This window comes from Catharus ustulatus, chromosome 11 (assembly GCF_009819885.2).
Source record: "Catharus ustulatus isolate bCatUst1 chromosome 11, bCatUst1.pri.v2, whole genome shotgun sequence".
NCBI classification, from domain to species: Eukaryota; Metazoa; Chordata; class Aves; order Passeriformes; family Turdidae; genus Catharus; species Catharus ustulatus.
Window position 1 is genome coordinate 14,055,745 of NC_046231.1, and position 23,745 is coordinate 14,079,489.

Below are 23,745 nucleotides of genomic sequence, written 5' to 3' on the forward strand. Positions count from 1 at the left end.
ACCCCCAGCCCATTGCTTCTGTCCCCTGGAATGAGGCTGAGCTGTGCTGGCCCCAAGCAGGCAGCTGGGGGGAATGGGGCCAGGGCTCCCCATTCCTGGTGCTCCTGGTGCTCCACGGCTGCCACAGCCCTGCTGGCACCATCCTCTCCTGCTGCGGCTGGGGCCACCTGCCTGCGCCCGGGGGAAAGAAAACAGAGAGGAGAGGGAAAGCCAGAGGGGAATAGGAAAAGAAAGACAAAGGAAAAGAGGCGAAAAAAGGAAAAAAAGAGGAAAATAGAAGGGATGAGAAAAAGAGTTAAAAAGAAAGGAAAAGAGTTAAAAAGAAAGGAAAAGAGGACAAGAGGAAAATAAGAAAAATGGGAAAATTAAGAAAATAAGAGAAGGAAAAGTGACATAAAAGAACAAAAGAAAAAAGCAGAAAAAATAGGAGAAAGAGGAGAAAAGGAGAAAAAGAGGAGAAAGAGGGGCGAAGAGAGACCAAATGAAGGAGGGATGTAGGGACAAGGCAGGAGGAGACAGAAGGGCAGGGAGCAGGGGGCACCAAGAAGGGACAGGGCAGCGGGTGCCGACGGGTGGGGGGTTCCTGGGGAGGCGCAGCGGTTGCCCCCGGGGGTCCATTGGCCACGGTGGGCACGTCCCCGCTGGCCGGGGCATCATCACGATATCCGCGGGGCCGACCTGTCGTTGGTGACGGTCCTGCGCAGGCGCACCCCGCGCCGGATGGCCACCAGCATGTCTTCGGCCGGGGGGTCCATGGAGGCCGCGGGGGGCGGCGCGGGGGTCTCCTCGCTGGGGCCAGACCCCACGAGGGCGGTGGGGAAGGGGAACTGGCCTTCCCCCAGGGCGTGGGCGCCAGCCACCAGCTCCCCAATCTTCTCCACCAAACTGTGCCGGTTGGCAGCCAGCTGCTGGTCCTCCTCTTCCTCAGCGGAGAGGTGCTGGCCGGCCCCGGGGTAGACAGAGATCTCCATGGCACCGCCACCCCAGGCAGTGTTGGGAAGGCTCAGCCGCTTGGGCGAAGCTTTGGCAAAATCCAGGGGGTTCGGAGAGGCATCGTCAGCATAGAAGACACACTCTTCACTGCCCACCCGCGTAGGGCCGGCGTAGCCAGGAGAGTCGGGCACTGTGGGGGTCTTCACAGGGACGATGGGGGGTCGGATGGGGATGGGGCCAGCATTGGAGAGCGTACGGCGGACCGAGGGCTTGGTGGAGGGTGTGCGGCGGATGGTGGCCACCCCCGGGGTGGTGCCGGCAGGAAGGTTGGTGCCGGTGGGCAGCCCGGCGGTGGAGGCAGGACGCTTGGTCTGGATCATCCGCCGGTAGTTCTGGGCGATGTTGCTGTTGCGTGGGATGGTGGAGGACTTGTCGAAATCGCTCTGGGGGTCGCACTCCACATCACCGTTCACCGAGTAGCAGTCGTAGTCGGAGCCTGGGGAGGGAGCAGCGCCATCAGTGTGGCTGGATGGGCAGTGGGTAGCCAAGCCCTACCAAGCCATCAAAGCCAGCCCCAGCCACCTCCATCACAGCACAACCAAATTCAACTGCCACGATCGTCACACAACCACTACTGTCCCAATCACTGCTGGCACAACATGCTCACCACCAAACCCAAACATTGCCACTGGAGGGAAATCACAATCACCCCAATCATCACACTGAAATCACAATCAAACCAAACTGTCATCATCACAACCACTCCAACCACAGCCATCACAACATGATCACAGCCAATCTCCACTGCCACCACCACGTGCTCATAACTAGCTCAGCCATCATGCCAACATCATGACAGATGTGGCTGTTTGATCTCCTACTACAGACTCTGTTGCCATCACCTACCATCCGCCACCATCTCCACCTGTACTCAACCTCTGAACACAGACACAAACCATAAACTGTTATGGCACAACTGCACCCACTGAGCCCCAGCTAACACCCAAATAACCAGGAAAAGCTGTGTTTATTTGTGGCACCCCACCAGCCCCTAGGTAGTATGACCACAGCTCAATGCTATGACATCCAGAGACCACAAATGTGCCCCAGGACCACCAAAACCCCTGCTGTGCCCACTCTGAGTGCCATTTCAGGTGGTCTCAGTGCCAGTACCTTGGGAAGGGATGGTGTCCTCAGAGCAGGAGGGGGTGGTGGTCTGTGTGCTGTAGCCACTGGAGTACTGCAGCGAGTCCCGGCTGCTCTTCTGGTGCTCCAAGCTCAGCCCACGGGTCAAGACCATGGCCAGATCGCTGGCGGCAGGGGACACCTCCTCCCCGTGCTGCTGAGGCAAGAGCACTGTCAGCACCCTGGTTCCTCCTCTGGGAGTCCCCAGGAGCCTCGCACCTCTGTGCCCTCCCTGTCTCCAGTACCTTGGCAGCAATTGTAGCCGGGGACATCCGGGGCCTGGGAGCGTCCTCTCCACCGATGCCCGGGTAGCCACCAGCAGGAGAGCCCATCTCGGCTTCCCGCAGGTGCTCCACGCGGTCCTTGCGCCGCTGCAGGGTAGGGACCACTGGCTGGTCATAGGGGCTGGCCTTGGACCAGTCCTGCAACGGGCAAGGCATGCGGTTCATGCTGGTGACACTGGGACGGGAGTGTGGCAGGAGGGGTCTCAAGCTGATGTCCCCCGTGTCAAGCCATGGGTGCTGCTCAGGATGCTCTGCCCCATGCAGGAAGGGAGGGGAGGGTGCAGGGGCTGAACCCCATGAAGTGAGGGGGGAACCACGTGTGAAATGCAACCCTGGTGGGATGGCAAGGACTAACCGAGGTGGGGGAGCTGCACTCGCTAACTGACTGGCAGGTTTCGGATGCCTCTGAGGACGCCGAGCTGGAGGACTTCTGCTGTGCCGTGACGAGCGGAGAGCCAGAAGGTGAGAGAAGAGGCAGTTAGCAAGCAAAGCCAGAGCCATGACCCTGGTTAGAGCAGCATCCACAGTCCCCCTGGCTGAGTGAGGACCCCAGCCCTCCTCCCCTCTGGCAGTGGATGTAGGATTGCGAGCAGGATGCGACGTTGGCAGCGGGGTCAAGAACTGGGATGACAAACTGCCCCAACCCTTCTCCCTTCTCATCCCAAGCCATGCAGAGCCAACAGGTATTTTGGGGAGTGGGGACCTTGCTGGGTTGGTGATGCCAGGTTAGCATGGACAGGTGGAAATGGCAGCTCCCTGGGGATCCTGGAGCATCCCTGGCACTGGGGATGGTGCAGCATGAAGGGGAAGATTTGCTCCATGCTGCCTGGTGAGTGACTGGCACAAACTGGGTATTACGAGGCTGTGGTGATTGGGAAACACCCTGTTCTCCTGGCACAGGGAGAGGGATACCTGTGCCCCATCCCTGGGGGAATTCATGGATGGAGTTTCTCTGCCACGTGGCCCAGCATGCCCTCAAGTATGGCAGGCACCCTCAATATTCTCAATACTTATTTCCCGTGATGCCAACACAGATGGAAATACTCCTGAGGGTGGGTCTCACCACCTCTGCACTGAACCCTTGTGCTGCACCCAGCACCACCCACCCATTCTATGGAAGAGGAAACTGAGGCAAGGATGTCGGCAGCATGGACCACCCTCCCTGTACCTGGCTGGTGATGTCCGAGGGCATGGGGGAAGGTGGTTTGGAATAAGCGGCGTCCTGGGAGATGAAGCCGGAGTCGTGGGAGGAGACGCTGGAGAGGCGGGTGGCGGCGGCGGGGGGCTGCGCCAGGCTGCGGTAGCGATAGGTGGAACTGGGTGAGCAGGTCTGAGCCCCGCCGGGCCACGCCATGCCACCCTTGGCACTGCTAACGCTGCTGGGGGGGCGCCAGGGGGACGGGGACACGCCAGTGGGGAGGACAAAGGAAGGAAAAGAAAATTTAAGACAGAGGTTTGGAGGTGGCAGGATGGCCAGCGCCCTGCCCCACATCCCAGCCCGAGGAAACTGAGGTGTGCAGTCCTCCTGGGGATGTCCCTTTGCCTCCTGGGGTGGCCCTGTGGCAGGGAACAGGCTGGGGGACATGACAGAGGTGGTATGCTTGCCCCCAGACACCCATGCACAGCACACATCGTCCCCAGACCCTGGAGGACAGGGCATGTGTCAGGCCCCCATCCTGCTCCATAGGTCCACCAGCCCTGCCCAGTGCACCACAACCAATTCCTCCATATTAATGGGAGCCACTTGCCCATATGGACATGAGAAGGTGGACATGCACCTTGTGAGCATCCCCAAAGGCTGTAAGCATCATTAACCCACAGAAGTTAATGAAGAGGGCTGGATTTCCTGGCTGTGGTTGGGTGTGGAGCCCACCTCACCATACCTGCACATGCTGGACTTGCGGGAGCTGGAGCTGCTGGGCGAGGATGGGGGTGTCTGGTAGGACCAGCTGTAGTCAGAGCCCTTCAGGTCCTTGATCACCTGCAGAAAAGATGGGGTCTAAGTCCCCCAGAGATGCTCCCTGGATCCCTTGACCCCTGGCTCGCCCATACTGACCTGCTCACTGGCGGGGGGCAACTTGTGGGGCTCAGCGGTGAGCACCACCAGGTCCTCGATGATGCCCTGCAGGTGGGTGATCTCTCCCAGCATGGTGAGCTCCCCGTTCTGAGAGACAGACAAAAGAGAGCATCAGCACCCATTGGGCAGAAGGAACAACCCCTGACCCTGCCAGCCCCCAACACTCACCACCACGGGCTGCAGGAAGGTGATGAAGGTGCAGAAGCGGCCCCGCTCCTCGATGAGAGCTTTGCGCACCGCCTGCTTCTCCGTCTCCTCCAGCAGCAGGTACATGTCATTGACGTCCTGCAGCGCATTGTCCAGCTGGGGCTGCAGGTCCCCCTTCCCTGTGAGATCAGGCACTGTCAGTGCTGGGTTTCCCTCACACCCTCCCCAATCTGCTGGCGGTGCCACTGCCAAGCCGAGGCCATTCCCGCAGCTTGGGGACATCACCCCATCCTCACATTCCAGCAGATACTATAGGTCTCCCACTGTGCCCATGTGCCCATGGGTCCAGGAGCACCCTCACCCAAGAGCAGCCCTGGGCAGGGGGCTCCTCTGCTAGTTCATCCCCATCCCTGGCACTTGGGACCAGAGGACCCCTTGGGGTGCCACACGGTGAGGCTGGCATTGCCTCAGGATATGGGGTGCAGGCTAAGCTAAGCTAAAAGCAGGGTGAGGGTGGGAACAGGGAGCGGATGGACGGACGGACAGACAGACAGAGGCTGGGGAGACTGGGAGGAGTAGATGAGGAAGCAGAGAGGGGGCCGGTGGTGGGGGGCAGCAGTTCACTTACCAAGTAGCTCTACAGGAAGGATGTGGAGGGGAGGGAAGAGAGAAGGAGACAGAGAAAACGTGTGAAAAGAGGCCGAAGGCTGGGGCGCATGCCCCGCCTCCCTGCCACCCCCGGGGCCAAGCTGGCACCTCCCCTTCTACAGGGGGGCAGCAGGACCCCCCTAGTGCCCCCCACCCCGGTTGGCAGTGCCACAGCCGGGATACCGGCCCTGGCTGGGGGTGCTGTGGAGGGGTTGGTGGGGACACCCCCCAGGAGACCCCCTCTCACCTTTGCGAGCCTTTTTCTGGAGTTTGAGGGTGTCAGAGGACTTTTTCTTGATCTCATGGCGTGCTCGCTTGTACTCTGGGGATGAAGAAGTGCTGTCAGAGGGGACCCTGCCCAGCAGCACAGCCACCCTGCACGGATCCATCCCGTCCCCCCTGTACCTTTTGCATGGTCCTTGTCCAGCTGGTTGGCAGTTTTCTTCCAGTCCTCAATCCTGTCCTGCAAAGGGTTTATCAGGCTTTCCATGAGGGCACTGGAGCAGAGAAAGAGAAGCAGAGAGTGTGGGAGAGCCCCAGAGCCAGGGGGGAGCCATTCCCCTGTTGCACGCCCAGCCAACATCCAGCATCCCCTCCTTCAGCGAGGGCTGAGCGTGGCCAGGCCGTGTCACATCTATGAGTTTGGAGGCAAAGCTGCTCCTGGTCCTGCTTACTTGGTGAACTGGCGGAGCTTGGCCTCGATGCTGCGGTGCCGCATGCACATCCGGGTCAGCGCCGAGCCAATGTCCCTTGTGGCACCTGGTGGGGAGCAGAGCACCCCAAAGCTGACAAGGGGCAGGGACACCCCTCCCCAGTCCCAGCCCAGTTTGTACAGTGGGAACAGGGTGCATTGTGACAGGGATGATCAGCACTTGGATGCACTGGGCATTGGGGATGCCTTAGGAAGGGGGTGGTTTGTTTTTTAACACAATAAATCCACAAAATAAATAAATAATCCACTAACTAATACATGAAACAGAAACACTAAATAGCTCTTCTGGAGGCTTTGAAATTAGAATCCACTCCCATTTTTTCCTGGTTTGTCTTAAATTTGGCATTGAGGGGCCAGGGGAGGGAAGGGATGAGGTACCCTGGCTTAGTTCCAGGCAGTCAGCTCTGACCCACACCTCCAGGCACAATCCAGAGTGGATAAAAAGGGAGTCCAAACTCCTAGGGAAGGATGCAGGAGCATCCTTTTTAGGTGAAACTGCTGTTAACTCTGAAGCCTAAGGATGGCCACATGGTGGCAGTGCTGCTGGTAAATCCCAGGAAAAACGGCTATCAAAAATCCTTGGGTGCAAACTAAGGAGTGACATTCAGCCTTTCTCTCCCCTAAAAAACCCTCCAAAACCACCTCCCACCCTTTTGCAGGAGTTTTGGATTCCCCTCAGTTCCCCAGTGCTATGGAAATAGGGGAACCCATGGGCCAGGGCCTTCTCCTCCACTGGGGTAGTCTCCTAATCCAGCTCCTAATGCTCTTATCCCCAGCTCCTGCTGCTTCTAAGCCGATTCTCATGCACTGTGTGCAAGGCAGCAGCCAGCCCCCACCCAGTGCCTCAGTTTCCCCATGCTGCTGTGCCTTCCACTCTCTCAAAAAGCCCTGCAGGTAAAGCAGCAGTACAGGGTGACACTGACTCCTGTGGTGCTGGTCCCCAGCTGTCCCCAGCATTGCCCCGTGCCTCCTCCTTGCTTTGGCTGCCCGGACTGGCAGGGAGCTGGGGGAGCCCTAATCCCCCTGGTGCAGTGGGCTAGTGGGTTTGGAGGCAAAGCTGATCCTGGCTCAAGCTGCTGCCTCCACCTCCTCCTCCTCCTCCACGCATGGCTCCAGATGGCCTGGATGCCGCCAGTCTGCAAACCAGCCCGGGACCATCTGCTTGGCAGAAGCCAAGCGGTGGGAAGTGGCTCCTCATTGCCAGCAGGCACCTGAGAGGGTCCGGGGATCCTTCTCCCTCACTCCCCAACAGTATGGAAGACCCCACATGCAGCCTTGACTCTTCAGTCCTGGTGAGTTGGGGTTTGTCTCCAAACAGTTGAGCTTGGACTCCTGAATTTCCCTCTAGCTGATTACCCTTCCCTGGAGACCCCTGGAGCAGCCAGGACGCCCCTGTGGACCTCCCAGATGGGTGTCAGGGACAAGGAAGGTGAATTGTGCATCCCAGAGAGCAGAGATGGGTGCATGGTGTGGGGCTGAGCCACCCTGACTGTCCCAGCCCCACCAGAAAATGTGGCTAAGCACCCATGGGTGGTAAGGACAGCACCCACATGGGTGCCCACCTCCTTCCCCCTCCCCACTCCATCCTTCCAATGCAGCTTTCCAGGGAATGCTCCACCTTGGAGTGGGAACAGGTTGGACATCTCTCTGTGGATGGTGAAGCTGCTGCTTGAAGTCCACCCCAGAAAGGTGGGCAGGGGATACCCTACAGGGGACACTCACCACCTGTCCCCCTGCCCAGACAAGGCTGGGGACACCCACTGCTAGGAGAGAGGACCCTACCTCGGGTGTTGGTGGCCATGTCAGCCACTTTCTGGAAGGCATCCAGGAAGGCAACTGCGGCCAGCACCGTGGTCCTGAGGCGGAGAGAGCGAGGGGGGAGCTCAGTGGGTGTGGTACACACTGGGATGTGCCAGTGAGGATGGGGGTCCCCCATGTCCCACCACCCCTTTGGCTACTCACCTGAGCTGGGAGTGCAGCTTGGTGGCCTTTGAGTTGAAATCCTCCCATATGGGATAGGAGCTCTGCAAGGAGAAGGGTGATGGTGAGAGACAGGGCCCCTCACTCCCTGCTTCCCCAGTCAGGGCAGGTCCTCCCCTTCACTGGAGCAGAGAGAGAGGCAGCTCAATAGCTTCTCTGATGGCTAATAAAGGCTGAGCATAACTCTTTTCCCTCCTGTTTTTTTCCCTTTCCAGTCTGGCCACACAAACTTATAGACCATGGAGACTGCAGGATTTTGAGTGATCTTTTCCCCATGGGTGTCAAGGTAGGTTATAGGTTTGGAAATCTGAGATAATGAAATGAAAAATCTTTAAGACTCTGACCAGCAGTAGAGGAGGCACCTCCAGCAGCCACAGCTTCCCCCCAAAGCACTGATGGCCAAACCCACCACCATGGAGAGCTCAGGTCCCACAGACTGGAGCCCCAGTCCTCACCTCCCCTGAACGAAAGGACTGACAGGGCAGGAGGGGAGGTCAGGGTCCCTGAAGCCCTGAGTGGGGCAGTTGCGTGGGGACAGGGCACAGGTGCTTGGGAGGCCACCCCAGTGCTGTCCCAATGGGGCCACTCTGCTGCCATCCCAGCAAGGCCATCTGTGCCAGACCAGTCCCACTGTCCTTGTGGCGAGGCTATTCCAGGGCTGTCCTGGTGCAATCATTCCAGTGAAGTCATCCCAGGGCAGTTCCAGCGCCACCATCCCAGCGAGACCATCCCAGGGCTGTGCTGCTGCCACCATCCCAGCCAGGCCATCCCAGTGCCACTGTTTCAAAAGGCTATCTCAGTGCTGTCCCAGTGAAGCCAGTCCCAGTAGACCATGCTGGTGCCATTCCAGTGAGGACTCTCCCAGTGATGCCAGTTGCAGCGCCATCCCAGCAAGGCCATCCTGGTGCCATCACAACAAGGCTGATCCTGATCCACACAGCAGGGCTATCCCAGTGTCACCATCCCAGCAAGGCCAGTCCATGTTGTCCTGGTGAGGTTAATCCTGGTGCTGTCTCGACAAGGCCATCCCAGTGCCAGCCTTGCATGGCCAGTACCAGTGCCATCATTCCAGTGAAGCTATCCAGGTGCCACCATCCTGGCAAAGCCATTCCAGTTCTGTTCCAGTGAAGCTGGTCCCAGTGCTACTATCCCAGCAAAGCCATCCCAGTCCTGGTGTCATCATCCTGGTGAAGCCATGCTGGTGCTGCTATCCTAGCAAGGTCAATCCTGGTCCTGTTGTCCCAGTAACAAAATCCTGGTGCTATCCTGGTGTTGTCATCTGATGGCAGTGACAGGTGTCTGTAAACTTCCCTAGGGCAGCCACCAGCCTGGGACACGTACATCACCACACATCCCCATGGGCACTATGGCTTGGTGGCAGCTTTGGGGACAAGGTTTACACTGAGGGGGCAAGAGACCAGCCCAGCATTGTTTTTTGGGACCATGAAAGCCCCTACTTCCTCGTGAGTCAGCAAAGAAAGGGTTTGAGGGTGCCACTTCACACACCACTTGTGGCAGCGACCCCCTGGCTGTGGGTCCCCAGGGATTCCCACTGCCAGAGGGCTGGGCCACCATTCCTGGGCCACTGTCCCTGGGTCACCTTCCTTGGCTACCCTGGGGAGGGCAAGTGAGGCTCCCCTGTAGAAGGGAGCAGATTCTGATGCCCCCAAATCCCTGTGATGCCAGGCATGAGGAGGATGGGGAAAAGGACAATGGGGACAAGGACATGCCAAGGTCACTCAGGGACACCGAGAACACGAGGAGAGGCAACAGGAATGAAGCCAGCTTAGGGACTGTCACCAACAAACAAATTCTCCCCACCACAGGCCAAGGGGTGCTGAAAAAGCCATCCACCACCAAAATAAGGTTCCTTTGCTCTGTGACCAGCACAGGGATCCCAGCCATAGGACAAGAGCACATCACCGCCTTTCAATGCCAGCAGCTCTTCAAGCAGAGAGTTACTGTGCCCCAGTGCCTGTGCCAGGACACCCACGTGGCTGGGAGATGGGGACAGCACACCCTCAGGTGCCACTGGCACTCAGCCGGGGCTGTGCAGGGCACGAGATGAGCCCCAGCTGTAGTGTGGTGGGGTTTTCCTTCCTTTTCATCATTTTTCTTTCATCTTTCCCACCTTCAAATGGCGTGAAACTGAATCCAGCCCGGTCTTCCTGGGTGAGGGGTTCCCAGCCTAACGGCATCTGGATGGTGCTGGGCATGTCACTGGGAGGTGACAGCTCTGGGCTGGCTTATCCCCTCTGAAGCCTCAGCAGGGGAATGAGGAAACTGAGGCAGGGGCTGCCCCCACCTCCCCCGGGGAGTGTGGGACTCAACTGGGCTGCCTGGAGAGGGTGGCTGGGGTGAAGGCATTTGGGAGGGAGCTGATCACCCCAGCACGCGTTTCCCACCAGCCCTGGATCCCACTGTCCTGGAGAGAGTTGGGATTTTTTCCCTGGAGCTTTTCTCCCAGCCCTGAGCCAGAGTCCAGCTGCAGAGCCACCACTGCCCCTCGAAGGGGTTAATCTCCTTCCCAGCAAGGCTTTTATTTTTTTTTATCCCCCCATCCCCTGCTTTGGCAATGACAGCATTGTCTGGACGGGTCTGCAGCATGAAGAGAGGAAGAGGAGGAGGAGGAGGAGGAGGAGGAGGAGGAGGAAGAGAGCTTTTGCCTCCCAAAAATGACTAGGGCTAAACCCCAGTGCTGGAGCTGGCTGTGGAAATTTCGGCCCCCCGAGATGAAGAAACATGGCTGGTCCCTTCCTCCTCACTCAGCCCCTAGTCAGAAATACCCCTCAGCATTTTTAATTTATTTTTTTGAAACGAAAACAAACAAACAAAAAGGTTTTTTTAAACATGGCCCCATCCTGCTCCCAGGGAGGGTGGAGGCAATATCCTCTTCCCGGGTTAGGAAATGGGATCAAGGAGCTGGGGGACCTTTTTGTTCCACTGGTGTCAACCCCACCGAGTCCGGCAGAAATCCCGGCTGGTCATGGGGCAGGGGGGTAAGGACAACACGATGCCTGAAATGGGTGGCAATGCCCGGTCTGGGACCAGTGGTACCTGGTGAGGGGCAGTGATGCCTGGTCTGTGTCACCCGACAAGGGGTTCTGGCACTTGGGGATGGATACAGGGCTGATATGGAGCCAGGATCCCCAGTATGGGCTCCAATGCCCAAAGCAGGGCCCCGATGCACATTATGGGATTGATGTGGGGCTCTGGCACCCAGTGCCATGCTCTGACACCCAGTGTGAGACCTCGATGCCCGATATGGTGCTCTGATACCCAGTGAAGGATAACAGGGCAGATGCAGGGCTGCAACAGCCAGAACAGGGCTCCGATAGCCAGTGACGGATCTGGGGATGATGTGGGGCTGCAATCCCCAGGATGGAGCTCCAATATCCAACGGCGGATATAGAGATGATGGGGCGCTGCGATCTCCAGGGCTCCGATGCCCAACACAGAGCTCCGATGCCCGGTAAGGGGCTCATGTGGGGCTCTGGCAATCCTTGTCGGGCTCCGACAGCCAACGTGGGACCCCGACACTCGCAGTGGGGCTGATGCTGGGGCTCCGATACCCAATGCGGGGTTCCAATCCCCATCTCGCGGCTGGGCAGCAGAACCTCGGTACCCACCGCGGGACCGGCACCGGCGGCGGCAGCGCGGGGGCTGCCTGGGGAAGCCGGGTGATGGGGGGATGGTGCGGGGGGAGCGATGTCACGACAGCAAAACCGGGGTGCGGGGGAGGGATCCCCTACCTTCATATCGTTGATGATGGCTTGGAAGAGGCCGCCGAGGGCTCCGCACTCCTTCTCCGCCGTCTCCATCGCGGCGCTGCGGCAGCCCGGGGCGGGCGGCGCCGCCGGGGGAGGCCGCGGCGGCGGGCCAGGCTCAGCGGCGGCGGGGGGCGGGCGGCGCCCGGGCGGCGGCGGCGGCGGCGGGGGGGGCACAGCGGCGGAGCAGCGGCGGAGCCGGGCGGGGCATCGCCCCCCTGCCTCCTTCCTTCCCTCGCTCCCTCCCTCTCGCCCTGCGCGGGTGCTGCGCGGACCCGCCGCCCCCTGGCAGCGGCGCGGAGCGGGGCGCGGAGCGGAGCGGGGCGCGGGGAGCTCCGGCCCGGGGCGGTGGCGGGGGCGGGGCGGGGCGGGCAATGCGCGGCACATGCGCCGCCCGCCGCGGGGCCGGGGGCTGCGGGCGGCGGGGGGATGCTCCGGGAGCCGCTGCGGGCAACCCGCAGGACGCGCAGGGATGACGGAGCGGGGGGCAGCCGCCGTGGTTCTCGGGGATGCTCTTGGGGGAGGTCGGGGAGCAACACCGGGTGGCCCAGGACTACAGCGGAGGGAGACCTGAGGGACGCCTGGAGATGTGGCACTGGTGGGGGCAGCACCGGGGTTTGCCCCCCCCAGGGATTATCTTGGGTTGCTGGGTGAAGAGCAGGAGAACCCCAGGGAGTATGTGAGGACACTGCGCTTGGAGATGCCATGGGGGCAGTTCCAGACTTCTGGAGGCGCCTGGGGGATGCTGGCCCGTTGCCTTCCTCCAAGATTGTGCTGGAGGGTGAAGTCCCTTCGCACGACAGCTCTGAAATGTGTCCGTGCACTCGATTATCGGAAGCCATGGGAAATGTATGGCCTGCCAGCAGACAAACCCTTCCCACAGCCATCCCGAGGCCCCAGCCCCAGGTTCCCGGGATCTGGGGATGCCAGGCTGAGCCCCGACAAACCTCCCTACCCCTCGCAGTGCAGTGACGCTCAGATGGGGCAAGGGTTTCAGCCCAAGCCACCTATCACCCCTCCTGCCAGAAAAGTAGTCGTGATCCCACGCTGATGATGCCCACACTGCTCTGGACGGTGTTGGTCAAGAGCCACCCATAAGGAAACAATTATGGCTGAGCACTCCAGCAGCCGGCTGGAATTTCTCTCCATAAACTCAGTCCCTCAGTGTGGAAAGAGGCTGCTCAGCAGCAATGAGCTCGGCAGGAGCTCGGCAGAGCCTGCCCTGCCCCACACTGGCAATGACCCAGGGGTCCAGCAACAGGTACCCCCCCAGCACCCTGAGAAACCAGCCAGCTTGAGAAGGCACTGCTCACACATCCTGGAGAGCTGGCTGTTAAAATTAACCCGCCGTGACTGGGTCTGGAAAGCCCTTTCCCGGGAATGACAGGAATGTCTTTATCCTGGCCAAAGCAGCGCCGGTATGGGGCTGTTTGGGGAACCCACTGCCAGAGACAGTCTTCCCTGTAAACAGTCCAGAAGCCATAAAAACTCCACAAATTCTTCCAATCCCTCTTTTCCTGGGATCCAGCAAGGGCCTGAAACATGCAGGGGATGCAACGGTGTCCCCCCAGACCTCAGCAGCCTGGCACGTGCCGGGGTCCCCTCATGTGCCACAGGATAGGATGAAGGCAACACCGGCGCCAGCGCAGGGCCAGGAAAATGCCTGTCACTGTGCTGCGGTTTTGTGACCGTGGCCTGGAAGAATTTCAGTGGTGTTTTTTTTCCTGCTGGGAAGAAGAGCAGGCAGAGAAGTCCTGCTTGCAGGCGAGCCAACGTGGCAGGGCTGGGCCAGCCTGGGGCACAGGGTCAAGCAAGATGCTCCATGCCATCCCCTGCCCTCGATGGATTTTTGGCTTCACTTGGCAACAAAACTATGATGGGAAGCCCAACAAGAAGGAATGGGCTGGTCTGCATTGCTTGTTTATTTTATCATGGGGAGCTTAATGCAGGAATAAGGAATGGAGTCTGGGGTTAGGTCCACTGCTTCCTGTGTCCCCTGGTGCTGGCTGGGAGCTGAAGCTGTGCAGCTGTCCCCGCCAAGAGCCAGGGACTCAGAGAGGATGTGTGAATGCAGGGAGGGGGTCGAGTGTCAGGCACAGGAGTGTCCCCCCGAGTGAGATGCCACTGGCCACCTCCAGCAGGGCCTTGGAACCAGAGGGTGGCAGTCAGGGTGGTGAAAGGTGGCTGGCAGCCCTGCGTGCTTGTTTTCCAGGGCTGAAGGCCAGGGGTTGCTCCCGTCTTCCCTTCCCCTCCTCCGGTGCTGCTGGCAGCATGCTGGGCGCTCAGCTGACAGTCACGGGGAAGGCATTAGCAAAGCAAAGGGGAGTTTCCTCGCCCCATTGCAAGAGAAGATGAGGTGCATTACCCTGGCCCTCTCCTCAGGCAACCCTTCACCATATCCCCCCAGCACCCACAGGAGAAGCTGGGCATCACCTGAGGGTCCCCCCTCATCCAAACGCACAGCAGAGGGGAAAACCAGTCCTGTTAAGCGCTTGCCCATCTCCACTAAACCCACCAGATCCTCCGGTGGCCAGCAACCGGAATGCCTGTTCCCTGGTCTGTGTCCCCTGGTCCCTGCCCCAGCAACTGTGCACACCCACGGTGGCCGCAGGGGTGCTCAGAGGACCACCCGCCGGTCCAGCTGCTCTGCCCGCCCAGCTCGCTGGTGCCTTGCTTCCAGGTGCTTGTTTTGGACCTTCTCAAAGTGCTGCAGCAGCTCCGTGTAGTCAATGTTGGAGGCTGCTGTTCTCTTGAAGCTCGTGCTGGGCTTGGTGTTGTCCCTGCAGGGTGGGAAGACAGAGTGAGGAAGGGGTAGGGAATGTTTGGTACTGTGACCATCCAGCACTGGCAGTGCCAAGTCCTGAAGAAGCTGAGCTTAGCAAATCCTAGTCATGCTGGTGCCTCATAAAATATCCCCAAAGACGTATTTTCTTCCTCCAAAGGTGTGAGATAGAGCCCAAGAGGTCCTGGGACAAGGAGGGGACAAGGGACATCTGCATCTTGGCCCACATGGGAGGTTTAATTCCTAGGACACATACTCCCCTCTATCCCAACCCACTGCAGTCAAATGCAGTGAGATAAGGATGTCAGGGTCGTGTGCCTCAGTTTCCATGTCTGTTCTGTTTAGCAAGCAAAACACATCTGGTGGCAGCAAGGACAGTCCCCAGAGATGAGCACACACGGCTGGAGCCTCCAAACGCAGGCTCCCTAGGGTTCCAGTCATGGATACTCATCCCTGCGCTGTCCTGCTGTCCCCATGCAAGGAAGGAGAAGACACCAGCCATAGGATGCTCACGGAAAGATGGCAGGCAGCTCTGGTAGCCCTGGTATGTCCCTGGGGAGGGGGCAGCTGGGACTGGCCGGTTATGAAAGCCGGCTTCGGTGTTTGAAGGAATGTAGGTCAGAGTTAATCAGATGCTCAGGCCGTCTGACAGCTCGAAAAACCCCCACTGCCAGGGTTAGTGGGGAGAAAAAAGGAGGGGGAAAGCACATGCAGCCCCCTCTCCGCCCCCCCAATTAAATATCAGTGCTGGGTTGTGGGTAGGAGCTCAGTGCCGGAGGCCATGAGGGATAAAAGCCATCCCAGGGAAGCAGTTAAAAGCCAAGAAGCGACAACAGCGGTGGGGGGTTAATTCAGAAACCTGCCCATCTTGGGAGCTTTTTTGTTCCCAGGGCTGCGCCAAGGCAGAGCCAGCTTTATCATCAAACCCCCCCACTATTCATTAGCCAAGGGTTGGAAAGCAAATCCCACTGGCAGCACCCCTGGGCAGGGAGCACGAGGATTTCAGCTGGTCCCCAGGGAGATGCCGCCCTTGCACATCTCACGGATCCCCAAAGGCCAGGAGTGGGAATGAAGCAGCCATCCGGAGGCATTAGCAGAGTGCCAGGCTCCTTTTGGGTGCTGTGAAGGCTGTCCAGGCTGTAGGGGGGATGCTTTGGGAGCCCCCCCCAGCTGCTGGAGTCTTTCTCCATAAACCTCCTTCCCAGCTCTGCTCGTTTCCATAGCGACCCCACAAGTGAAATTTTCCATCCTGGATGCCAAATGCCTGTGGATGAGGCACAGCCCTCCCAGGGTTACCAAATATAGACACAAAAAACCCCCCGAGCCAACACTCCCGGCCATGGGGACAAGGAGCAGCCACGGCCGCAGTGGAGCTGGGGGGTGAAAGCAGAGCATGGGGCTGAGCCCGGGATCGGGGCTGAGCCTGGAATGGCAGGGATGCTCAGCTGTGGGGGAACAGCTGATCCAGCCCCGATGCTGATGCTGGCCCGTCCCCCCAGCACTTACGTGGTCTGCATGAGCTCTGGGTTGGGCACGCACTGCAGGCGGTGGGAGAGGAGCTGGAAGGCGCTGCTCTGGGGCAGCAGCATCAGCAGCCCATAGAGAGCCTTGATCAGGTAGGGGTTGTTCTTCACATCCAGCAGCTGCAGGCGGAGATCTGGGAGAAGACAGAAGAGGATGGGAAGGCAGGGAAAATGCATTTTAGCTCCAGCTGCAGTAGCAGGTTTCTCCTACCCCCTCTGATAGTCCTGGAGAGGCTCTAAGCCTCTGCCAGCCAACCCAAGGGGCACTTGATGGCACCCCTCTCCCCTTTCCTTAACCCATCCATCTTTGCGTCCCACATTGTTCAGAAGTCCCTCTCCTTGACACAGCTCTCTGGGTGCAGTTGGCTCCCCAATCTGCCACTCCTGATACCACTCACCCCTGGGGCTGTCCACGCTGTCTGCCTGAGAACACACAGGCAACACAGGATTGCTCCTCAGCTTCTGCAGATTTAGCAGAAATACCCACCCTGGAGCATCACATCCAGAGGGCTGGGTGACACCCTCCTGGGGACTCCTGGAACAGAGGGAATCCCCTCCACTTGGTTCTGAGGGTTACATGTGCTGGGCCTCAATTCTGCTCAGCAGAGGAAAAACCACCCTCTGGCTCTATCCCTTGCTGTGCTCACAGCAGAACAGTCTTCTGGAGCTCTAAATACAACCAAAGAGGCAGGCCAGGAGATGGGGCAAGGTCTGTGTCTCAGCATCTCACCTCTTGGTTGTTACTTGTACTTTGGGTGTCCCCCAGTGAAGGCAGCCATCACCAGGGATGCCACTTTGTGGGGGACATGTCTGTTCCCCACCTGAGATGTGTGGACTCAGGTGAGTGGGCTGTGGAACCCTGAATGAGTAATTTTGGGGCATGCAAAACCACCATAGACATGTGGGTGCCTCACACGTTGGGACAGTCATCCTGGGGATACAGGACAGGGTCTACAGGAGAGAGCATGACTGAGGGTCTCTTCTGCCCAGCTACTCTAAAACTCTACCCTTAAATATCACCCTGGACCGATACAGGTGCCCCACAAAGTCCTTTCCAGGACATTTCTCAACAACCTCAGTGCCCTGATACACCTTGATGAGAAGCCCAGAGGCAGCAAACCAGCATAATGAGAAACCACCCCCCACAGCCACAGGTCACTGTGCCACATCCCCTGCCACTGTCCTGGCTCCCAGTGTCACACCCCTGAGCCCCTGGTCAGGCACTACTGCATTACCCAATGGGGGACCCACATTGCTGGGTGCTGGAGAAAGCATCAGCTACTTTTTTAGGGCTTAATTCTTAATTTCTAGGGAAAAAAAGCCTCATTTTTCTTGATAAGGGCCCCAGCAGCACCCACAATGCCACTCCACGCATCTGAGGGTGGCACAGAGCGTTCCCCCCATCTGACACATTCCTCATGCACCCCTGGAGATGCTCAGCATGACCCAGGCCTCCTCCTCCCTTCCCCCATCCCTTCTGCTGGATGCCGGTGCTGCTCGCTCCCTTAACCTATATCTGGGGGCAGCGCTGCCCCCCCGTGCTGCCAGCATGCCCTTTTCCCGGCGGGCAGCTCCAGTGCTGGGCAAACCTCCCGGCAAGAAGTCTCATAACTTCTGCTCTATTTATTCGTGCGGCGGCTGCCGCCCGCGATGGAGGCGCGGGGAGGGGGAGCACCGTGCGCCGCCCCTTCCTCACCCGCCTTTTCCTCCTTACATGTGAATATGGGGCACTCGATGAGCTGCACCAGCTTGTCCACCTCGGTGAGGAAATCCACGGTGACCTCCAGATCCCCGCTGGATGTGGCTGTCAAGGGTGTTACCTTGGAAAAAGGTGGCTGGGCAGCAGCAGATGGCTGGCACGGGTGATGCCTGACGAGGACCACGGCTTTGCCAAAGCCTCCCTGCATCCATAGCTCCTGTGGGATGCGAGTGGGCAGGGAAGGGCTTGCACACAGGCAGGGCTGAAAGGCCTGTAAGGTGGTTGAAGGATGATGGAGGGAGACTGATGAGCAGGCAGGTATAGGGGAAGAGGCAGGCTGCCCAAAAAGCTGAAAGCAGGCGGGATGAGTGTTCCTTTACCCTGCCTTTACCCTCCTGGCCCATGGGGATGCTGCATCTCCCAGAAGGAATGCCGGTGTGCACTAGGAAGTTGAGTTATTGAGCTTCTTCATTTGGAAAACTACTCAGGGAGGCATGGGGTTTGCTGGCACATGAAAATAATCATGCTGCTGCAGGCAGATGGTGAGCTCACCGGGGATTGTGCCATGCTGGGCACTGCCTGCTCCTCACCAGGCCAGGAGGCCAAAGCCTTCATCTTCCAGGAAGGAAGAGGATGTTGAGGAGCCTCCCCTCCTGGGCAGGGAAAGGTCAAGGTTCAGTCAGTGCACGCCTTCCTCTCTTTTCACCACAAAAAAAGGGATGACACAAGGGGAAGGGAGCTGGCACATACCCAGCACAGGCTGCCCTGCCCTGTAATGATGGGCTGCAGGCAGGAGGCTGGGCTGGCCTGCAGGGTGACCTTGGCTGCCACAGAAGGACTGAGGGCCAGTTCAGGCCCCACCCTGGCAGAAAATCCCCGAAGGATACAATTTCTGGATGAGGTCGTAGGCATGCTTATAGTTCTGGGTAAGGAAGCAGAGGGACACGGTTGTCACAGGGTTGTGACACCAGGACCGGTACAGGCAGCAGAAGAGGTTACGGCTTTCCTGGGGAAAGAGAGAACCATTGGGGTTTGGTCACCACTGGGAGCATGGACATGTCATGGAGAGCCCAGGTATCCAACACCAACCCACCAGGCTAGCAAGTGGCACCAAAATACAAAGGGACATTTCTGGACCCACCAAGTCCACCTGGCACTGGCATGAGCCTCAGCCTCAGGAGATGGAGACAGGGTGGGCTTTGGGGTGACAACATGATGAGGTGGCCCTAAGGGCTGCTGAGTCTACCACAGGATGAGGGGCTGGAGGACAATGCTGTCCCACCCAGGGGGCCGACCCCTGTATCACTGGTTTTCAGCAGAAGAAGGAAGAGGAGAAATCTTCCTCCTCTCCTTCCTTGGATGTCACTGGTCCTGGTGGCAGCTGCTCAGCAAATTCTGGGCATGTCCCTGGGAGGGACAGTTGAGGAACTGCAGGACTCTGCTCCTGCTGTCACCTGTCCCACGGCCTATGGGGGGTCACACAGAGGGAGGCAGCAGGTGCTTAAGGGCTCAGTAAGCCCATTCCCATTCCAGGGAGAAAAGCAGGAGTTGGGCAGAGTTGGGCACATCCTCCAAGCCCATCCTCAGCTCCTGAAGGGTGGATGAACAAAGAGGCTGCTGGAGCTTCAACCCTGGGACCTACTAGGCAGGGACTGAACAGCAAGACACACTCCCTGGTGGCTGCCAGGTCCCCACCACCCCTATTATGTCCCCTCCAGCTGCTAACCCTGCTCCTGCTGCCCATACCGGGGTCTTCAGGTCCTTCAGTTGGTTTCTCAGCTGGAAGAGCTCAGAGGATGTCAGCAGGATGGTATTGAGGGTGTGCACCATGGTAGAAGCGAATTTGAGGTCCTCCTCCCTAAGCAGGATATCTGCCATGGAGTGAAAGATGTTCTCTGCATTCAGAAGTAGACAAAGCTGCCTGTATATCACAGAAGAGAAAAACCGGGGGGAAGGATGGTTAATGAGCACAATCAAGACTCTGATGTGAGCCCACTTCTCCAGGGAGGACCAGGGAGAAGATCTGGGTGCATCAGAGGTTGGGTGAGTGTAGTGGCACCAGAAGGGAGATGCTGTGGGGCAATACCAGGCTCTGCATTTGGAGGATGCAGCTATTCACACCAGGACAAGGAAAAAAAACCCATAGCTGGGCTAAGACATGCCCTGGTCATATTGCTTTGGATGCCCCTGCAGGTATTGCTTTGAGGCCTTGCTGGCAACCACTAATACGGCTCGTGCCACCTCAAGCCTTCCCAGGACCTCCCTCAGGAGGTTTCAGTGTCACCTTCCAGCCTGACCAGTGCAGTGAGTGTACAGAAACACCACTGCAGATGGCAGATGGCCCAGTCAGACCAGTATCCCAATGACACTGGGGAACATCCCAGTGAGTATAGCCAGTGGGGCAAAGCAATTCCAAGGCATTGTGCAATCCAGCAGCCCTGGAGCGAGTAGCTGCTCTTTGAACTCCTCCATGCTCCAGCTGCCCTGAGATCCGGTGCTGAGCGGTTCCAGAGATCCAGCTGGTGAAACTGGAAGATGTCTCTGCTCCACTGGATATCCTGCCAACAGTGCTCTCCTCTAAACAGTGTAACCAGCACTGCAGCCCACGCTGATCTGCCTGGCTGGGTCACAGCAGGAATGTCCTGCTTAACAAACCCTGAGGCATTCCCAAGATTTTCAACATTTTTTAGTCCAAAAAAAAACCCCAAAAAAACCCCAAACCATCAGATTTTTTTTTCCTCCCACATTTGTTTGGATTTGGGGATTTCCTGTTTTTCTCCAGGCTTTTGCCTTCCTGGGTAGTTTGTCTGAGGACACCTGAAATGCTGCCCAGTGCCAGCTCAGATCCCCAGTGTGGGGACTGGAGAGACACAGGCAAGCCCACCTGGCCCTCCAGCATCCCAGCTTCTCCTGAAACTGGAATGCTCCCTGGCTCACCATATTTCCCCATGGGCTGATAGGGAATCTTGGCACCAAGGCAACCCCCAGAGCAATTCTGCTTTCCCCCAGCTTCTACCAAATACACTTCCCCACCAGATAATCTTAGCTGGATTCAGATTTCCCCCTGGAGGCATCTCTGAGAGGATTAAGAGGCAAAACAAGGAGCAACTGCTTGGGCTGCTGGGATAGGAGGCGTTCACTAGCTGCCTGGTTTGGCCAGGTGGTAGGAGGTACACCTGAACCTCCCCTGCCTGAAAGTCATGTTTCAGCTCCTGGGATGAGGAGGAGGAGGGATGTGAGTTTCCAGCCCCTGCTCCTGTAAGGACAGACCACAGGAAGACTATTTGGCTATAGCTAAACTCCAAAGACCATAACCTAAAGCTTGGTGGTTTAGGGATGAAGGACGAGAATGAAGAAACAGATCTTCCCTCCTCAACACATGGAGAAAGAAACCCCCCATCTTCCTCCCACCTCTTCATCCTGCCAAATAATCCCTTCCCTCCTCACCCAGCCCTGGCTGCTCTCCATCAGCAGCTCCCGCATCCCGCGTGGCTGCCACTGGACAATGAGATGCTCTGTGCGGGATTTTATGTAACCCAACCCAGCGATCGCCCTGGACCCCGCTAAAATGGAACGGGCTGTGATAAATAAGCTCATTTATCCCAATTATTCTTACGTAACCAGCTGCATTCATGGGGATGAAAACGCTTCCCTGATTTCTCGCTGCTTGGACGCAGGCTGGCTGGAGGAGGGAAAGCGGTGGGAAAGTGAGGCATGGAGGTAGGAAAGGGGAAAGCAGAGGCTTTTAGTCCAGTCTGATGGAGCCAAAAGCAAATCAATAGCTCAGTGCTGCAGGCAGGATCCACTCACTGCCAGTTGCAGCAAAGCAAGCCCAGTCTGGGCAGGACCAAGCCCAGCCCAGGAGTAAGGTGGCTCCATGCTACCCTTCTCCAGTAAGAGGGATAACTGGATGCCCCATCCTTGCCAAGCTTCCTCCAGCAGCTGTGCTAGGCACTTGAATCATGAAGTGGGATGGTTTAATGTGCCCAAAGAAGGGATGGGTTCTCCAGGGACAAACACTGGGATAGTTTTAGTCTCAACAATGAAGTGGTTGGTGCTCCAGTACAGCTGGGACTGGCTGCAATGCTTGTGGCTGGTGGGGAGTTGGTGTTTTACACTTTCCAGACAAGAAGACTATAGCAAGACCTTAAACAAGAAAAACAGTGCCAGGGCGCACTGAGGGCAATTCAGTGACCTCCAAAGCTTCTCCATGACAAAAAGGATGCCTTTTAGGCTCCCCCTCCACCAGTCCTCCATGGAAAAGGAAGGCTTTTGCTTTCCATAAAAAGGAGCTCTGCCATTTGGCTGGTGAACGCTGTGCTCGCAGTGAGCAGAGGGCTGAATGCGAGCTGCTTTCTAATTTCAGGCCTGGTTTTGATTAGTGGGGAAGGGCTGGGATTCTCCCTCCTCCTTTTGGTGGCATTGGGGAACTGGAAACTGTCGGTGTGTTAGAGAAGAAGCTGTGTGGAGACTGTCTCTCTGCTTCAAAGTCATGTCACCTCACAGAGATGCTGTCCTGCTTGGGCACCATCCCCTCCAGCTGCCCCCAGGTTCTCTGGGATCCACCAGCAGAATGAGTTTGCCAGTGCACAGCATCCTCTTATGGCACTGCAGAAACCTCAAACTCCCCTCCATGAAGCCCCTCTGTTAGCATATCCCAAAAGCAGTCCCCAGAGGAGGGGACAACTGGCTGGTCCTGCAGCTGCTGGCCTCCGTGACAGCAGCCAGCAGCTGAGCCCAACTGCCAGCACCAGGCATCTGCTGGTGGGGTGGGAGGGTCACCAGGAGCTCATTCCCTGGGAGGTTTTGATGGCATGAGGGGAACGCCAGGCTGGCTGGGAGGAGGCAGGGAAAGGGGCTGAACAGAGGACAGGTGGCTTCAACTGAGAAGTCAGTGGCGTGGCTGTGGAAGGGAACAGGGCAGAGGGGATAGAGCGTGGAAGTCACACCCTTTAAATATATCCTGGATATATACATTCCATAAATATGTGTGTGTGTGTGTGTGTATATATACACACCCCTTTAATATATATATATCTCCCCATATATACATGATGTGATGATGGAAGGAACTGGCTAATCCCCCTGAAGCATCATTCCAGCAAGATGCCTCTCCCTGCAGCTCTCCCTGCATCCCTGTGGGTGATGTGCATCCCCTTGCCCATGGGGACCCAGAGAGTCTCTGAGGATCTCCTGGTGTGGAAGAAGAGGGTAGGAAGGGTCCCCAGGGAGGCAGGAGCCGCAGAGCACCATGGCACATATCGGCTGTGTTATGCAGCCAGCAGCGCAGGCACATGGCGATAATGAAATGTGGTATTCAGGCCATTAAAATTTAACTCCTTAAATTAAAAGGGTTATTCAAGCCTTTCCGATGGAGCCAAGGAATGTGGCTGCAGGCAGATGGGAGGCAGCATCCACCTGCAGTGTGACGATGGGGGACACCCTGAGCCACCATGGGGTTCCCAAGGGACCCAGAGGACACTTCCAGCCCCTGCTGCAGTCACAGGATCCTGCCCACTCCCTTGCTAAAGGACTCCTCGACAACATGAGGCTGGCCAAGGGAAGAGACACAGAGGTCACCACGAGCTTTGCACGGCCGTGTCAGCCACCCTGGGGTCCCCCTGTGTCTCTGATGTAGCAGCCACCAAATTGCCAGCACAGCAATGTCAATCACAATGAATTCCCTTCATGCAAATGGTCGGTGGGGTGGGATGAGTATGGGAACAAGCAGGACAGGGATCATACAGGGGCAGGCAGCTGCTGCAGGGCACCACGTTGGAGCCCAGAGGATGTTGGCGAGATGGGGTGGCTTTAGAGCCACATGTCCAATTAAGGACAAGCCCCGGCATCCCTCCCAGCCCTCTTTGCTTTGACAACTCGATGCCTGGAAACCGGCTAATCTAAACATCATTATTTCAGGGAGCTGTCAGAGTTCCCATCCTGCTCGTTCCTTTAACCACTTCAGCCCTGTCCCTTGCCCTGAGCCACCATGCAGGAACAGGGTGGTG

The 23,745-nt window shown here is 57.9% G+C and overlaps 2 protein-coding genes across 10 annotated transcripts in view; both read right to left on the minus strand.

Annotated features, from left to right (window-relative positions):
* Positions 1–414: 414 nt before the first annotated feature.
* On the minus strand, positions 415–11,832 carry MTSS2 (MTSS I-BAR domain containing 2). Of its 9 annotated transcripts, none has more exons than XM_033069792.1 (15): positions 11,719–11,832; positions 7,949–8,010; positions 7,769–7,842; positions 5,949–6,033; positions 5,680–5,771; positions 5,522–5,596; positions 5,255–5,263; positions 4,648–4,805; positions 4,459–4,566; positions 4,286–4,383; positions 3,571–3,697; positions 2,758–2,832; positions 2,364–2,540; positions 2,107–2,272; positions 415–1,429 (listed from the first exon to the last, which is right to left on the minus strand). In XM_033069792.1, exons 1-15 carry the CDS (start codon positions 11,785–11,787, stop codon positions 657–659), a joined length of 2,148 nt encoding a protein of 715 aa, XP_032925683.1. In that variant the 5' UTR covers positions 11,788–11,832; the 3' UTR covers positions 415–656. The 9 variants fall into 9 exon arrangements, with proteins under 9 accessions (XP_032925683.1, XP_032925682.1, XP_032925681.1 ...); XM_033069791.1 differs by having other exon boundaries at positions 2,107–2,275; positions 2,758–2,835; XM_033069790.1 differs by having other exon boundaries at positions 2,107–2,275; positions 3,571–3,778.
* Positions 11,833–13,632: 1,800 nt separating this feature from the next.
* The window catches only part of VAC14 (VAC14 component of PIKFYVE complex), a 58,600-nt gene continuing 48,487 nt past the window's right edge, over positions 13,633–23,745 (minus strand). The window contains exons 15-19 of the mRNA XM_033069609.1: positions 19,484–19,658; positions 18,625–18,743; positions 17,753–17,832; positions 16,022–16,172; positions 13,633–14,513 (exon numbers count right to left, since the gene is read on the minus strand). Of these exons, the coding sequence (XP_032925500.1) occupies positions 14,351–14,513; positions 16,022–16,172; positions 17,753–17,832; positions 18,625–18,743; positions 19,484–19,658 (688 nt within the window). The 3' untranslated portion in view covers positions 13,633–14,350. The remainder of the gene's footprint in view (positions 14,514–16,021; positions 16,173–17,752; positions 17,833–18,624; positions 18,744–19,483; positions 19,659–23,745) is intronic.

Bases quoted from the DNA above. Each gene is read 5' to 3' on its own strand.
- MTSS2 (XM_033069785.1), bottom strand. From the start codon at position 11,787: ATGGAGACGGCGGAGAAGGAGTGCGGAGCCCTCGGCGGCCTCTTCCAA. The intron at 2,276-2,363 runs GTACTGGAGACA...CTCTTGCCTCAG, and splicing joins CGGCTACAATTGCTGCCAAG to CAGCACGGGGAGGAGGTGTC. The intron at 1,430-2,106 runs GTACTGGCACTG...CTCCCTCCCCAG, and splicing joins GGACACCATCCCTTCCCAAG to GCTCCGACTACGACTGCTAC.